The sequence below is a fragment of the Urocitellus parryii genome, chromosome 2 (genome assembly GCF_045843805.1).
Source record: "Urocitellus parryii isolate mUroPar1 chromosome 2, mUroPar1.hap1, whole genome shotgun sequence".
Lineage (NCBI taxonomy): Eukaryota > Metazoa > Chordata > Mammalia > Rodentia > Sciuridae > Urocitellus > Urocitellus parryii.
In genome coordinates, this window is record NC_135532.1 from 115,346,497 (window position 1) to 115,362,031 (window position 15,535).

Consider the following 15,535-nt stretch of genomic DNA (forward strand, 5'->3'; position numbering starts at 1 on the left):
CAATGGGTGTACTTTCAAATGACAAACTGAAAACATGTCTGATATTTCCAGAAATGTTTGTAGGTACCAGAGACACTGTGTGTTGATGCGAGGTTCTGTTTTTGGCAGTGGACTGCTGGGATGGCCCTGATGGAGAGCCAGTGGTACACCACGGCTACACTCTGACTTCAAAAATTCTCTTCCGAGACGTTGTGGAGACCATTAACAAGCATGCCTTCGTGAAGAACGAGTAAGTACTGCAGGCCTGGGACCCAGGCTCCCCTGCTGCCACACTGCCTGGGCTGAGCCGCAGAGCCAGCCAGCGCCCTTCCCTGGGCTCCAGGTCTCGTCGCCTCCACCTGGTCTTCTCCTCCCCCAGCAGGTGTTACCAAGAGATGACAGGGTTCAGTCTCTGGTTTCCTGTGCTCAGTTTACTCCTTGCCCATTCCATCTGGCCTCCTTGAACTTGTCCTTGCAAATACCGACCTGTAAATCTGTGAACCCAGGGTGTGAGGTGTGCGTAAAGGCTGGGAACCAGTTACTGTGCAGGATCTATGTTTTTGGTGTGACCTGCTATCCAGGTCTGCGGAACTACCGGTGGCCTTGACGTCCCCAGGGGCCGACAGTCTTGTGCTGCTGATTGGCGTTTGACAGTGGCGTTTCCTCCCTGGTGCGAGCTTTGCCCACGCCGTCGCCTCCTCTCCAGGGCCAGTGCAGCCTCCTATTTTGGCCTCTGGTCCTCTACTCCCTTTCCTTGCTCCCTTAACAGTCACTCTTTCCTTGGGTGCTACTTTTTATTTTTGGATGTTTACTTAATTATATGCCCAGGCTTCTTTCCTAAGTCCAAGATTTATGTGGAAAATGCATAGGAAGTGTTTGTTGGAGTTACCTGTCAGTGCAGAAGGTGAGACTCAGCCACCTCGGGCTCATGGCCCTCGCCGGACTCAGCAGCTCCTTCTGCCCCTGCTCCATTTCCTTTTTTCTGGGGCAGCTCTGCCTGTTAGCAGCTGGGCCGGGACCCCCCCAGTCCTTCTGTTGGCAACCAGCTCCTCTCAGTTCTGCTCCCTGATCATCCGTGCCCTGCCTTGCCACCCTACCTGCTGGCTTGTTCTCTGCACCATGCCTTAGTCTTCCTTTGGAAGTAACGCACACTGTGATCCTCACCTAAACCTCCGTCAGAAACTCCTCACTGTGCTTGGCACCCCTGCCTGCCCTCTGTGCCTTCAGGGACCAGCCCTTAGCTCCCCCACAGGCCTGGCACTTGGGTGAGTGCAGATCTCTCTGCCTGGACTCCCTTCCCCACTGTCCACCTGCTGGATTCTTCCTTGTCCTGCAGGGTCACTTATGCACTGTCCCTCTGGCAAACTACTGACCCACCAGATGATAGAATCTTCTTTCTCCCTGTATTTAGCACCCTGAGCCTATTTCTGCCGTGTCTTCTAACAGCCTGTGACAATGGTTGGTGACTTGCCATGAGACTGAACTCAGGGAAATAGGCGCTGTGTCAGCCACCTCTTATTCACTCTCTGTTGCCTAGCTGGTGCCTGCAATGTACCAGCAGACCAGAAATGGTTTTTGAATTAAAGAAGCAAATTAAAATTACAGTTGCATAAAATTAATATTTTGGAAGTTAGTAGCCTTTAAAATTTTTAATATTTGGTCTTATTAATTAACCATGAGGTTAAAACGCTATTCTAATATGAGATCCTTGCTGTATAATTCATGGTGTCTTCTACATGCAAGAATCTTGAGCTGTAAGCTCCAACCGGTCTTCTCCACAACCCTGACTTCTGCCAATCCTAGTGGAGTAGCCATGCTTTCCCAGCACGCTTCCTGAGCACCTTGGAGGACTCCCCAGCCTTGTGACTGCTCACTGCAACTTGGGAACCCTTGTAGGAAATGTGTTTTAAATTAAAAAAAAATTAATACTCTTATTTAGTACATTTAAAAAATTGGGTCTTCTCCTTTTCTTTCTCACACTTGTGGCCACATCTCTTCACCAGGGTTTCTGCTGAGTGATTTTTTTGTTGTAGAGCACTGTCTTGTGTATTGTAGGATGGCTTCTACTCATGAAATGACAGTGGCACCCTCTGAATTGTGCCCACAAAAATGTTCTAAGACATTGACAAATGTCCCTTATGGGAGGGGACACAAAATCATCTCATCTCCTGTTGAAAAGCACAGTCTTACTCTAGCATGAGCTGATACAGGCTTTTAATAAACAGATTGATACTTTAAAATGTTATTGTTAAATTCTCTGCTGTGAATGCAAGACATCTCAGGATTGTTTGTTCTTTTCTCCTCCAAAACATTTCTGGTATACTCTAGGAAAAAAAACATTGCCTATTATTTCTAAAAATAGGAGATACAAAATAAGAAAAAGAATCAATAAATCTGAAAGCAAAGTAATTTTTTTGTGTGTTGTGCTAAAGATTGACCCCAGGGTCACTTCTGCACTGAGCTGCACCCCAGCCCATTTTATTTTTTATTTTAAGACAGGGTCTCACTAAACTGTGCAGGCTCGACACCTCAGGCTCCGGAGTTGCAGGGATTACAGGTGTGCGCCACCACACCCAGTTTCAGAGGAATTTCTCATTCTGAAGAAAAGAAAAATGTTGAGAGAGGAGTGCAGTTCAGCAGTGAGCCTTGGCTCCCTCTGCCATGGCCACCAGCCCCCAGGCTGTCCTTGGGTTGTCACTGTATGCGGGCTCAACATCTGTAGAGAAACCCGTGTGATGGTGGAGAATGATGCTTGCCCATTTGTCTTAGTAAAAGAGCAACATATAATTCTATTAAAAAGGATTTTGAGATGCCTGACATAAGAGGCTATAAAACACAAGGGTTTATCACCTTATTTTATGCTCAGTAGTAATTTTCAAGCTGAGAACTGATTATGTTTTTTTTAAGAGGAAATGACTGCATTTCCTGATATGTAATGATGGCTTAGCTGATGTCTAGACTTTTGAAGAAATAATACAAAATTCTATTGTGTGAGTTTCCTTTCCTTAGGCTTCTCATTTCTTTAAAACCCTTTTTTTTTTTCTTTTAAAAGATACATAGCAAACCCACCATTATTTTCCCCTGGTGCAGAATATTAGATCAAGTCATCCCACGTGGGTTGGTCTTTTGTTCAGCCATTATCCCCTGAAAAGTGCATTTGCTCAGGAGAATTTGTTCAATGCATGTCTAACTCCCCTTTTAGAAACATTTTAATTGTCACCACTGTGGCAGGCCATGTCGCCAGGATTGTAAGAGCACAATGACTACAGAACCATTTTCACCAATCCCTGCCTTGCCTGTCTCTGATATTGTTGCCATTTCCCAGGTTCCCCGTTATATTGTCTATTGAGAACCACTGCAGTATCCAGCAGCAGAGGAAGATCGCTCAGTACCTGAAGGGAATCTTCCAGGACAGGCTGGACCTGTCGTCTGTGGACACCGGAGAGGGCAAGCAGCTCCCCAGCCCTCAGAGTCTGAAGGGGAAGATCCTAGTGAAGGTTAGTACTTCAGGGTTTGCAGGCAGACCCCTGATGACCCACGGAGCTGGTTCTCACATCAACTAAACCCCGGTTTAAAAGGGAGATAATAAGTGCAGCAGCACTCGAAGGAAGGATGGCCCTGCTTGAACGTGCACTTGATTTCAGTTTATAGCCATGCTCTCGAGGAAGGGCTGGCTGACCACCTGTGCTGGGCTGGTTTTTACTCAATACCTCGAGCCAGGTGTGCACCATTTTAGTCTGGAAGTGTTCACACAGGGGAGGAATGGGGGAGAGGACAAGGCTCCTCAAAGCCATGTCCGAAAGCATCTCATTCAGATGCTTTTCTCCCATTTCAAGCTCCAGGAGCTGTCTGTCAAAGGAAAAAACCCGTCTTCATGGTTGATCAGTTTTGGTTATGTAAGTGAGACACACCGGCTTCTGCAGGAGCAGGCCCAGACATCCTGCCCCCACGGGATGGGCCTGTGTGGAGGCACAGTGGGTGGATGAGTGACACCAATAGATCACCTGCGATGGGTGCCGTCAGTCCATGCAAAGGACACCATGGGACAGTGCTTTGCGTTTCCACAGCCTCATTCTGTGATTTTGCCCCATTCTTGTGAATTTAATATTTTTTCTAAAACCACTTTGGACCATTGTGTTGTTTTGAGATAAAATTGAAGTAGAGAGTACTAGGTTGTTAATATTCAAATGGGGTCCTGTACTTGAAAGTAGTGTGCACCAAACACTGAATGTCATCCCGGAGTAGGGAAGTCGAGTAGCTATGCCTTTCCAGGCAAATCTTTAACTGGGCTGTAAGGGAAAGATGTAAAGTGTGCTTCTTTAGAAAGCTTGTTTTTTATCCATGAAAGGAAAATTAAAGGTTAAGAACCAATTAAAGAGGTGTCATCAATCATTTGTATGTGCAAATGCATTTTGAATGAAAGCTCTAAGTGGCACAGGAGGGAAGTCTGTTCGGGCCAGTGTGCCCAAGTCTTGTTAATGCCAACTCCTGCATTAAAAACCCATTTCTGAAAAACAAAACAAAACCATTTCTGAGCCAGGCAAGGTGGCACACACCTGTACCTGTAATTCTAGTGACTCTGAAGGCTGAGGCAGGAGGATTGTGAGTTCAAAGCCAGCCTCAGCAAAAGCAAGGCGCTAAGCAACTCAGTGAGGCCCTGTCTCTAAATAAAATACAAAATACGGTTGGGGGTGTGGCTCAGTGGTCGAGTCCCCCTGAGTTCAATCCCTGGTAAACCCCACCCCCTGCCTCAAACAAACAAACAAAAAACACCCAAAAACCAAAACCAAAACCAAAAAACTCACAAAAAAAAATCATTTCTGGGTTAGAAAATAACACAGTACCTTTGTAGTACTGTGTTTCTGTGTTTCCTCAATATTCTTCAGCCAGGAGTCAGGAGATGATGTAGAGGGAGCCCATTTGATTCTTGTCTTTCCTTTGATGGTGGGATTTAAGTGGGTATTTGATGTGAACTAATTGGGTCCCTTCTGCACGAGTTGAAGTGTGGGTCACATGGGCACCAGGAGAACCAGAGGCAGGTCTGTGGCACTCACTGGCAGGGTAGTCACAGTATGTCGACAAGTTGTGACTGTTACACACTTTCCAACCATGCGTATACGTGCAATTACATATAACACACAAATACATGCACACACACACACACATACACACACATCCTGAAAAGGTAACAAGAGTTGCTTTTGAACAAAGATCATAACAAACTTAGCAACTTTTCGTGGATTTTATTGCTGAAAGTAACCACTGCTCTGCGGTCCCAGTTTCCCACTTTCAGGAGTGTGACTCACGTCGCTAGGTAACTGGAAGCCAGGAGGTGGCCTTTGCTCCTGTCTCTGGAAGTATTTCCTTAATGCATGGATGAAGTAATCTGACTCCAGAGTATTATCAGAAAGGGATGCAGGAGACACCTGGGTCACTCTCATTTACTTCTCCTCTGGTCTATGATCAGATTCACGAAGTTACACAAGATTCTACCGAAGGTTATTCTTGAGTTACCTTTAGGAGTAGCACTGTTGGTAAGAGACATTAAGAACAATGTCCTTTTGCTTTTTTTCCTGTCTGCTTGATAAGTAATCACTTTTGTGTGTGTGTGTGTTTGTGTGTGTAAGAGAGAGAGAGAAAGAGAGAGAGAAATTGCTGTCCCCACATTTCTAATGTCCTGTGTGGAGGTCCCTCTTGATATCTGCCATGGTACCCTAGATAAAGTTGACTCTGAGTGAAAGGTGGTGGGGAGTAAATGAAAGGTGTTGATTCTTGTCCTTTCCAGGGGAGAGCTGACCATCACTTAATTTATGGACCTTATTTCTGGTGCTGCCATATGATTATAGCTACTGTTCGAGAATGTTCCCTAGAATAAAAGGAAAAGAGACTCGTATTGTAGAAGCCTTCTACATCAATAAGACCTGAAGTAATATACAGCAATAAATGTTTTAGCTGAGTCCAGGGCACACACCTGTAATCCTAGCAGGAGGGAGGCTGAGGCAAGAGGATTGTGGGTTCAAAGACAGACTTGGCAATTTAGTGAAGCCCTAAGCAACTTATCAAGACTCTGTCTCAAAATAAAACAGAAAAAGGGCTGGGGATGTGGCTCAGTGGTGAAGCACCCCTGGGTTTAACCCCTGGTCCAAAAAAAGAGAAATAAATGCCTTAATTTTAGGCTGTCTTGTAATTGAAATTTTAGGCTGTTTTGTAATTGAAATTTTAGGCTGTCTTGTAATTGTTATTACACAAACTATTCCCCATCTTTTTAATCTTCTAAATGCCCCTTTTTAAGTTGAAGAAAATAAATTTAAGTCTCCAAATCTCAATAATTTTGATTGTGAGCATTTATTTTAGTTTAATTACATAAGTTATCTAATCAGCTTAGAAACTGTGGCAGTGCAAAGTACCCAAGGTCTAGAGCTCTGGTATGGAGGAGGGTGCGGGAAAGAGGGTGGAGACTTCTCTGAGAACTGGCTGGGCAGCAGGCCCCCAGGAGGGGAGGGTAGATGCAGAGGGCAGTGGGCTGAGCTGTGAAGGGCAGAGGCTGGGTTGAGGTCAGCCTCGGCCTGGGCAGGGTCTGGGAGGAGAGAGTGCCTGGCTGCCAGGCAAGGCCCAGCCCTCCGTGTTTAGGGAGCCCCTCCCTGGGTGTGAAGGAGTCCCCTTGGAGGGGCCAGCCGTGGTGGCCTCTGTTTTGCAGCCTTTCTTAGCCTGGAATGTGGGCGCCCTATCCAGATGCTCCAGCCAGAGTACCTGCTGCCTTGGAAGTGGAGCTGCTAAGGCTCAGGCCAACTGCTCTCGGAAGAGTCAGGGAGGAGGCTGTGGGGTGGGCAGGGCCGGCCAGCCTCTTTGGCATCTTCCCGTTGTCCGTCTTGTGGATGGTGGGATGGAAGGCCACCGCTCCCCGGGCTGTGTTAAGAATATACCTTCGCTGGGTTCATTCTGCCCAGGTTTGGTGCAGGACTGTAGGCATCTGCGGTTGCAGAGCAGATGACCCCAAATACCGCAGCTCATCAGGGGCCTGGCTGTGACTAGCTGGGCCCTCTGCTCTGGGCCTCTCCTGAGGATGTCCCTAGGGCATCCGCTGGGGCCACAGGTGTCTCAAGACTAGGTTGGGGGAGGCTCTTCTTCAAAGATGGCTGAGTGGCTGTCATTGGCGAGAGGCCTTTGTCCTGCCACGTGTGTCTCTCCATAGCACAGTGAGGGTGGGGGAGAGAGGGAAGGGGATAGAGAGACTGAGAGAGGAGCCAGCACAGCAGGCCAGGGGAAGGCAGAGTCGGGGCAGCAAGCTGATCCCACAGTGACATGTGGTCCCCTCCTCTGTGTTGTGGGTCACTAGATCTAGCCTAACCCAGGTGAGGAGGGGCCTGGACCCCAGGAAGCAGGGACACTGGGGGCCTTGGCCCCTTGGGCTTGAGCCTCTTCCCATCCCTAGGAGCCTGCTTCTGTTCTTTTAAAATTTACTCTTACTTTTTCTGAATATAAACTAGGAAGTGTGGAAAAGGAGAAAGTAACTGTGATCACTCATAATACTCTTACCCAGAGATAATTATTCTAACAATTGATTATATTTCCCTCTAACTCTTTATACTTTACTGATGAGCTGCAGTATTTGAGGTCGTCTGCTCTGCAGCCATACTGTGTATATGTATTGGCCCCCTTCATCAGCAGATTCAGCCAACCTTAGATCAAAATTACTTTGAAAAAGTTGTCTCTGTCCTAGACGTGCACAGACATCCCCTGTCATTTTTTTAAGAGTGATTTTCCATGTCATTTACACTGTATTAGGTATTGTAAACAACCTAGAGATGATTTTGTGCTAGGTGATGTGCAAATACTACCTTGTTTTATATAAAGGGCTTGAGCATCTTCAGATTTTGGTGCCCAAGTGCAATTCTGGAGCCCGTCTCTCGTGGGTCCTCTAGGATGGATGCCATTTTACAACTTGAGTGTCTCACTGTCCAGTGTGGATTTTCCTTTGTCCAGAGCCTCTGGTGTCTGGAGTGCTCTCCGAGTGAGTCAGGGATGGCCTGGTCCTGAGAGCTGTGCTCAGGCCCCTCAGGAGACTCACTGTGTTCTGGGAAAGAGGGGCTTGCTAACTGTGTGTGACTGCCGAGGGCACCTGCTACCTGCTCAGGAGAACAAGCTGCTCTGGGGGCTCAGCCTTATCCCTTTGGGCGCATCAATAAAACATCTCCCTGGATGATGGTGAGCAGTGGATGTCATTGCTCCTAGTCCTGAAGTCCAAGGTCACGGTGCTGGAGATCAAGCCAGCCATTGTGCACAGTGGCTTTTTGCCATCAGTCACCTGCCCTTTATAAGAAGCTGTTCTGATTCTTTTAATTTTTTTTTAGTAGAATATCCCTAATTAATTTCATTTCATTGAAAGTGTATGATTGCATTTTCCTAGAAGTCCTGTCCTGCCTTATTTTGCCTCCAATTCAAACTGTCTTCCTTCTGATGAGTCTGAAGTGATGGTTGGCCTGAGATACTTCATTTTATTTTCATTTTGCACTTTTGAAAATTGTGGTAAAAAACCCATAACATAAAATCTGCCTACGATCTCACTCATTTTCAAGTGAACAGTTCCGCCACATTAAAAGCACATCATTGTGTAAGCCCGTCTCCAGAACTCTTTCCAACTTGCAAATCTAAACCTCTCTGCCCTTTGGCAACGAGGGCCCGGCCTTGCTCCTGCTGCCTTGGCCACCACTGTTCACTTTTGTATCTATGAATCTGACTATTATTGATAAGTGGAATCATACAATATGTGCCTTTTTGTGTCTGGCTTATTTAATTTAGCACCCTGCCTTCAACGTTCAACCAATTTGTAATATGTACCAGAATCGCAATCTTTTTAAAGGCTGAATGATATTTCACTGTGTGTGTAAATCACATTTTATCTGTTCATTTGCCAGTGGATAATTATGTTGCTTCTGCCTTTTGCCTGTGGCAAATTTGTTTTCATTTCTAAATGGGATATTTTGATCTGTTTCAGGGCAAGAAGCTGCCTTATCACCTTGGGGATGATGCAGAGGAAGGGGAAGTTTCTGACGAGGACAGTGCAGATGAAATTGAAGACGAGTGCAAGTTCAAGCTCCAGTGTGTGAGTGATGGCTGGGCCGTGTCACCCTCGGTGCACTGTGGTAGAGTGGTTCTGAGTCAGTCTTCACAAGCGTGGCCTCATGGTGTGGGAAGGCAGAAACTCCTCCATGTCCGACACGTGCCCACGTGGCCTGTTAGTGAGTGAGCAAGGGTCCTTAGGCCTCAGGACTGGAGGGCACGTGAGGCACTCACCTGACCCTCTCCAGAGGCAAAGGCTGTCCTATTGCAACACGGTTCAAAGTCACATTCAGGTTGTAATGTCAGTGTCTTTGGTGAAATAGGTGAGTTGTGACTCTCTTCTAGCCCCACTGCACTGCTGGTCAGGGCCAGCCACAACCCTACCTGCCCTGGCCTGCTTCTCTAGGGGGCCCTCTCCTCCTGAAGAGAATGGACTGTCGCTCAGAAGATTTCCCACCCCTTCCAGGCCTGGGCTCCTGGCTGAATGTGACTTGCCACATCCTAAACAATTTGGCCCAGAATAGCTAGTCACCTGCCTGGGGCTTCAGACCCCTTTCTGAGATCAAGAAGCTGCTTTTGCAGGAAAGCCTCACTCACCCACATGGTCCAGGGAGTGGAAGGCTCAGAGATGCGCCCTGCTCTGCCTTCTGTAACTCACCTGGTTGCCAGGACGGGCCGAGAGTGGCACAGGCTGGTGCAGGACCTAGCGTTTCACTTCTATAGGAAAGTGGCGTGCCTTTAGACATCAGGGCTATTGTGTCGTCCCCCAGAAAAACAGATAATTGCCTGTGCTTTCTCCTGATGCGTTCTATTTTTAGCAGTAGGCTGTTTTCTTCTTGACCACACTCACCATGATGCCTCACCTGAAGGGTCAAGGGGGACCTGGCATTATTTTAAAGGGACAAGAGTTCAGTAGCAGCTGAGGTCTCAGTAGACACTGCCTTCCTGGTTTTTATGCACTTTCAGGGGTGAATTGGGGAAGATCGGTTTGAAATAAAAAAAGGAGAATTGTTATTTGCATTCATCTTTTGCCCTTTAATAGTTTATATTTAGCTCAGTTTTATATTCCTCATTAACAGGGTGATGGTCACAGAAAATCTGAACAGATTTCCACACCTGAAATGCAGTTAATATTTTAGATAGCTTTTTATTTGATCTTCTATCTAACAATTTTTATAATTAATTACTTGGATAATTTAGCCTTTTTTTTTAAGCTTTATTTCAGAAACTGGATCTTTCTCTGATTCTTAGTGTTTTATTTGTACAGTGTTTCCCAGGTCCCTGGGTTGCCAGCCTCAGCCACTCTATCATTCAAAAGCAGGAAATAGAGGCTCAACCATGTCGCATGTTTAGGGAATGCTGTTGGTTGTGAAAGTGAGTGGAGGAAATTTACTGTCACAACACTGTCAGTATTGGTTGTTTTCGCTCCTAAATCTGCCCTGCTGTACCATTTTCTTCTAAGGTCACACACCTTATCTGGGTTCCCCTCATGTTTGGTCCTTTAGCTGATTTCCAGTAGAGAGCTTAGCACATGATTCCATAAAGGTAAGTGCGATCCTTTCATTTGGCCTAAATGAAAGTGGACACAGCCCCTTAAATGGAAAGATTTACAGTTGTCTTTTTTTCGTATTTTCCTTTGGGAAGGAAAATTTGTAAAGAAATCAACATTTTTTAGTGGAAATATATAAAGCTTTGTATCTTTACTCACCTTTTCCATCTCTGTTTCTGAGGCTCTTTGGAGATAGGCAACTCTGTGTTCAGAAAGCCAAAACATTATCTTATAATCAGGCCGTCTGTAGTCCTATTGTTAGCAGAGAGTTCAGCTGTCTTCTGGGGCAGTGAATTGAATTATGCCCCATCATATTTCTGTACAAAATGTGCATTGTTTACGTGAACCAAAAATTACCTTGTAGAAAGGTCTGAACCTCAGTTTTTAGTTAAGAATGTGATTAGATTTCTAAGTGAGATCTGAATTGCTGCAATAAATAAAGATTTGAGGTCAGCAATTGTGCCTGCAACACAGTTCTCATGAGGTTATATAAGACTCTTTGTGCATTCAGTGTATTTTTCCTGAGCATCTCCTGTTGGAAGTACACTTATCACCTTTGCAGGTGTTGGGGGACAGACCCATCAACAGAACAGGCCAAAGTCCTTGCTTTGTGTGGGTCACACATTCATGGAGGAAGGACCGACTAGACAGGGGCATGTGGAATAGTGTTAGGTGCCCAGGGGAGGTGTGCACTGGCGTGCCTGCATGAGAGCTCATAGGCCTCTGTGTGAGCACGTAAAGGGTGTGTGGACATGGGAGATGGGCATCCAGGGAAGGCCTCACTGAGAAGAGACATTGGACCACAGACTAGAAAGGAGTGAAGAGTTGGCCAGGCCAGTACACGAGGAGGATCTTAACAGGTGAAGTCGGAAGCAGGACTGTATCTTAACCAGAATGAGGTTTTTGTTCATGCAACAAGTGCTTTCTGTTGTTGGATTAGTTGAGTCCTTGAAGCTTCTTCCTCGTGTTATTTTGTAGCTTCAGCCATAGAGAAAATCTGGCTTATGATCTGTAAGCCACAAGCTAAAGGCATTGTGTCAGAGACCCAGGGATCACGCAGCTCAAAGACATTGGGTGCAGTTTCCTTTCACCTACAGTACAGTAGTCCCACAGATTTGATTCAGGGTGGCCAGCTCTCCACCATCCATCCTTATAGGACTCCAGTGTTGCTGTGCCTCACGGACTTCCCACCCATCACTGGCTCTTTTCCTCTTCTGCTGAGTTTTTCAGTATTTTTTCCCTGCACTCTCTGAGCCTGCGTTCAGCTGACCTCTTGGGCACAAGCATCCACTCCAAATGCCAAACCTTCCATCTTGTTTCCTAAGTCGTCCTCTCAGGCTTTGAGCTACTTTCAGAGGAATCGTGGATCTTGTTGGTCTAAAACTTAATCAGCACTCACTGAGGGGGTGGGTTACCTCAAGTTTATGAGGTCTTTGCTACTGAAAATGTCCACTCTGGGACCACCCAAAGCCAAACATCGCAACTAATAAATGGGTGAATGAATTAAACAGACCCTTCTCAAAAGAGGAAATACAAATGGCCAACAAATACCTGAAAAAATGTTCAACCTTCTTAGCAATCAGGGAGATGCAAATCAAAGCTACACTGAGATTTCATCTCACTCCAGTCAGAATGGCAGCCATCAAGAATACAAATAATAACAAGTGCTGGAGAGGATGTGGAGAAATAGGAACACTTTTACACTGTTGGTGGGACTGTAAATTAGTACAGCTGCTATGGAAATCAGTATGGAGTGTCCCAAAAGACCAGGCATGAATCACCGAATGACCCAGATATCCCACTCCTCAGTATTTATCCTAAAGAATTGAAGTCATCACACTACATGATTTTAGCAGTGCAATTCACCAATAGCCAAACTATGGAACTAGCCTAGGTGTCCACTGATGGATGCGTGGATAAAGAAAACGTGGTATGTATGCACAATGGAGTTTTACTCGGCTATACAGAAGAATGAAATTATGTCCTTTGTAGGAAAATGTATGAAACTGGAGACCATTATGTTAAGTGAAATTATGTCCTTTGTAGGAAAATGTATGAAACTGGAGACCATTATATTAAGTGAAATAAGCCAAACTCAGGATCAAGATTCAGCATGTTTTTCATGTAGAAGCTAGAAAGGAAAAGAAAGTTGGGGGGGATATCATGAAAATCAAAGGGAGATCAGTAGAGTAAGGGACTAAGGGGTGAGATGTGGGGAGGGAGGGGGACATGCTGGGGAGTGAGTGACATTGGCCAAATTTTATTGTTCTGTATTATGTGCACTTACAAAAATAAAAATAAAATATAAATATAAACAATATGTAAACAAATTTCCATCAATATGTATGACTATAATACTCCAATAAAAAAGGTAGAATATATATAAACATTATTTGGATGTTCAGAAGAAAAAAAAAAGAAGTCCCCCAGCCTGGGACTTCCGCATAATCCCTGGGGGCTCCCTGTGCACGGAGTTGAAGCAGCCCGGTGAAGACCAGCACCCGCTGACCTGGGCCCTCCCTTCCCTGCTTCTTCTGGGTCAGGAGCAGGTGCACCTTCTGCTCTTCAAGCGATGCTTTAGTTCCGTGCTGGAGAGAGAACAAGATTATGTTTCCTGTTCAGTTGCTTGATTCGTGGCAAACAGATTCCTAGCTTAGTTTCACCTCTCAGAAAAGGAAATTGGGAACCCTGATTACCTCTCGGATGGAAACTGCCCTTGACTGTATTAAATGGCTGCTCCCTCCGCCCCTGGTGGCCGCGCCGTATCTCCCTCACTGGCCAGGGGGACAAGAGTGTGATACACAGCTCTCAACTGTGGTCGCTGGGTCTCAAGGTCAAGTGTCTGTCTCCGCTTTCTTTCCGCAGTGCTATTGGGTTCCGGGATGGAATGACAATGCAGTAATGAAGCCCAGCCGTGTGGTTGTTTGTTCTCCATGACTGTAGTTTTTTTTTGGGGGGGGTGGGGGTGGGGGGCTGAAAATCACAGGGAAGAAAAAAGATGGACAGGCAGAGATCTTTCCTTCAGCAACTCCCCGTGTGTGGAAGGTGTGGAGGGGGAGCAGTGCGCGTTCCTACCTCCTGCCCTAGTCGGTCTGACTCTGCTGACAGAAGGAGGGTCTCTGCCTCTGCCGTGTCGCAGCACATCTCCTTATCTGTCCGACTTTGCAAGGCCCCAGCGGGGAAGGAAACCCTCTGTGCTACCAGGCTCGCCAGGTGCTCACATGCTTTCTCCTTTGGCCTCACATCACCCACGCTCCCCACCGGGCTCTGGTCAGTTGAGCAAATGCAATGGGGGTTGGAGACCTGGGCTCTGTTGGCCTGTGTTTCCTGCAGAGAGTTTGCAAAGTGTGCCAAGGATTCATGATGGGAATCAAGGTTGCTTAAAACACGCACCTGTGCAGGATTAGCTTGACCCAAGAATTCACCTTGTTCTCTAACCCTCTTTATATCCCCGCAGCATTGAATGGTGAAGCACACACGAGTCCGACAGAAGTGTCAGGTTCCAGGCTCTGCTCAGCCACAAGGCAGGTTTAGATGAGTATGGCTGAGTCTTCCTGCTTCTCTGTCCTCTTGAGTCTTGGCTGCCCTGGTGTGTACTGTAAAGGGCGCCTGGTTGTTCAAATGTAGTACTGTTTGTGACAGTGCCTAGTGAGACAGTAGGGTACACGGTTTCAGTTGCTTTTTCTAAATAGGCATGCCTCATTTTATTGATCTTCACAGATTTTTTTGTTTTTTTAGCCAGTTGAAACTTGTGGCGACTTCGCCGAGAATGTCTCTGAACCCCATTTTCTTTACATCATGTGTTTACTTCATGTCTCTGGGTGGCATTTTGGTAATTCCCACATTTCAGACTTTCTCATTATTATTATGTCTGATATGGTGATCTGTGACCACTGGTCTTTGATGTGTCTATTGTAACTGTTTTGGGCACTTTGAACTGCTCCCATATAAGTCAGTGAACTTGACTGATGGATGTGTGTGTTTCCCCTACTTCTCCCCAGCTCACTGCCCCTCCTTGAGCCTCCCTAGTCCCTGAGACACAGTATTGAAATTAGACCAATTAATAGCCCCACAGGGGCTCCCACGTGTTCAAGGGAAGGGAAGAGTTACATGTCACCCACTTTAAATCAGAAGCTAGAAATGACAAAGCTCAGGGAGCAGATGTGGAAAACCAGGACAGCCAAGAGCTTGGCCTCTTGTGCCAAAGTCAGCAAGGAAAAGTTCTTGAAGGAAATGAAAAGTGCCACTCAGATGGACGCGTAGATAAGAACAAGCAGCAACCTTATTGCTGACATGGAGAATGATTCAGTGTCCTGGACAGAAAAACCAAGCCAACCACGACGTCCCCTAAGCCAGAGCCTCAGCCAGAGCAAGGCCCCATTTCTCTTTAGCCCTGTAAAGGCTGAGAGGAAGGAAGCTGCAGAGAATCCGAGGCCAGCAGAGGCAGCTGGTGAGGCTGGAGGACGGAAGCTGTTTCTGCAGCATAAAAGGCAGGTGAACCGCAGTGCTGATATGAAAGCCGCACAGCCTCCAGAAGAGCCAGTGACCAGGGCCTGGGATGGTGGCTCCACCAAGCAGTGGGTCTCCAGTGTGGAAGAAGATGCCACCGGGGATTCCTTAGCTAGAGAGAAATCAGTGCCTGGCTGCAAGTTTCAGAGGGCAAGCTGGCTCACCCATTAGGGCTGATGCAGCTGGTGACTTGGCCCTAAAGCCAGTGCTCATTTGTATTTCTGAGAATCCAGGGGCCAAGAATTGTACTGAATTGACTCTACTGTGCTCTGTACGTGGAGTGTCCATGCCTGGTTGACACTGCAGCCCATCTGATTGCAGCATGGTTTAAATGTGTCCCCTCAATGGCGATGCACCTGTTACCCGAGAGCTCTGAACGGGAGGTACATTGATGAGTGTTGTCTTCATGCCTGACAGCACAGATCAGTTCTGCAGCAC

General features: G+C 46.5%; 1 protein-coding gene across 3 annotated transcripts in view; it reads left to right on the forward strand.

The window, feature by feature from the left end:
* Positions 1 to 15,535, forward strand: part of Plch1 (phospholipase C eta 1) — a 155,700-nt gene that overhangs the window by 111,291 nt on the left and 28,874 nt on the right. For all 3 annotated transcript variants that reach the window (XM_026392934.2, XM_026392935.2, XM_026392936.2), the window contains exons 8-10: positions 109 to 229; positions 3,305 to 3,476; positions 8,975 to 9,082. In XM_026392934.2, the coding sequence (XP_026248719.1) occupies positions 109 to 229; positions 3,305 to 3,476; positions 8,975 to 9,082 (401 nt within the window). The remainder of the gene's footprint in view (positions 1 to 108; positions 230 to 3,304; positions 3,477 to 8,974; positions 9,083 to 15,535) is intronic.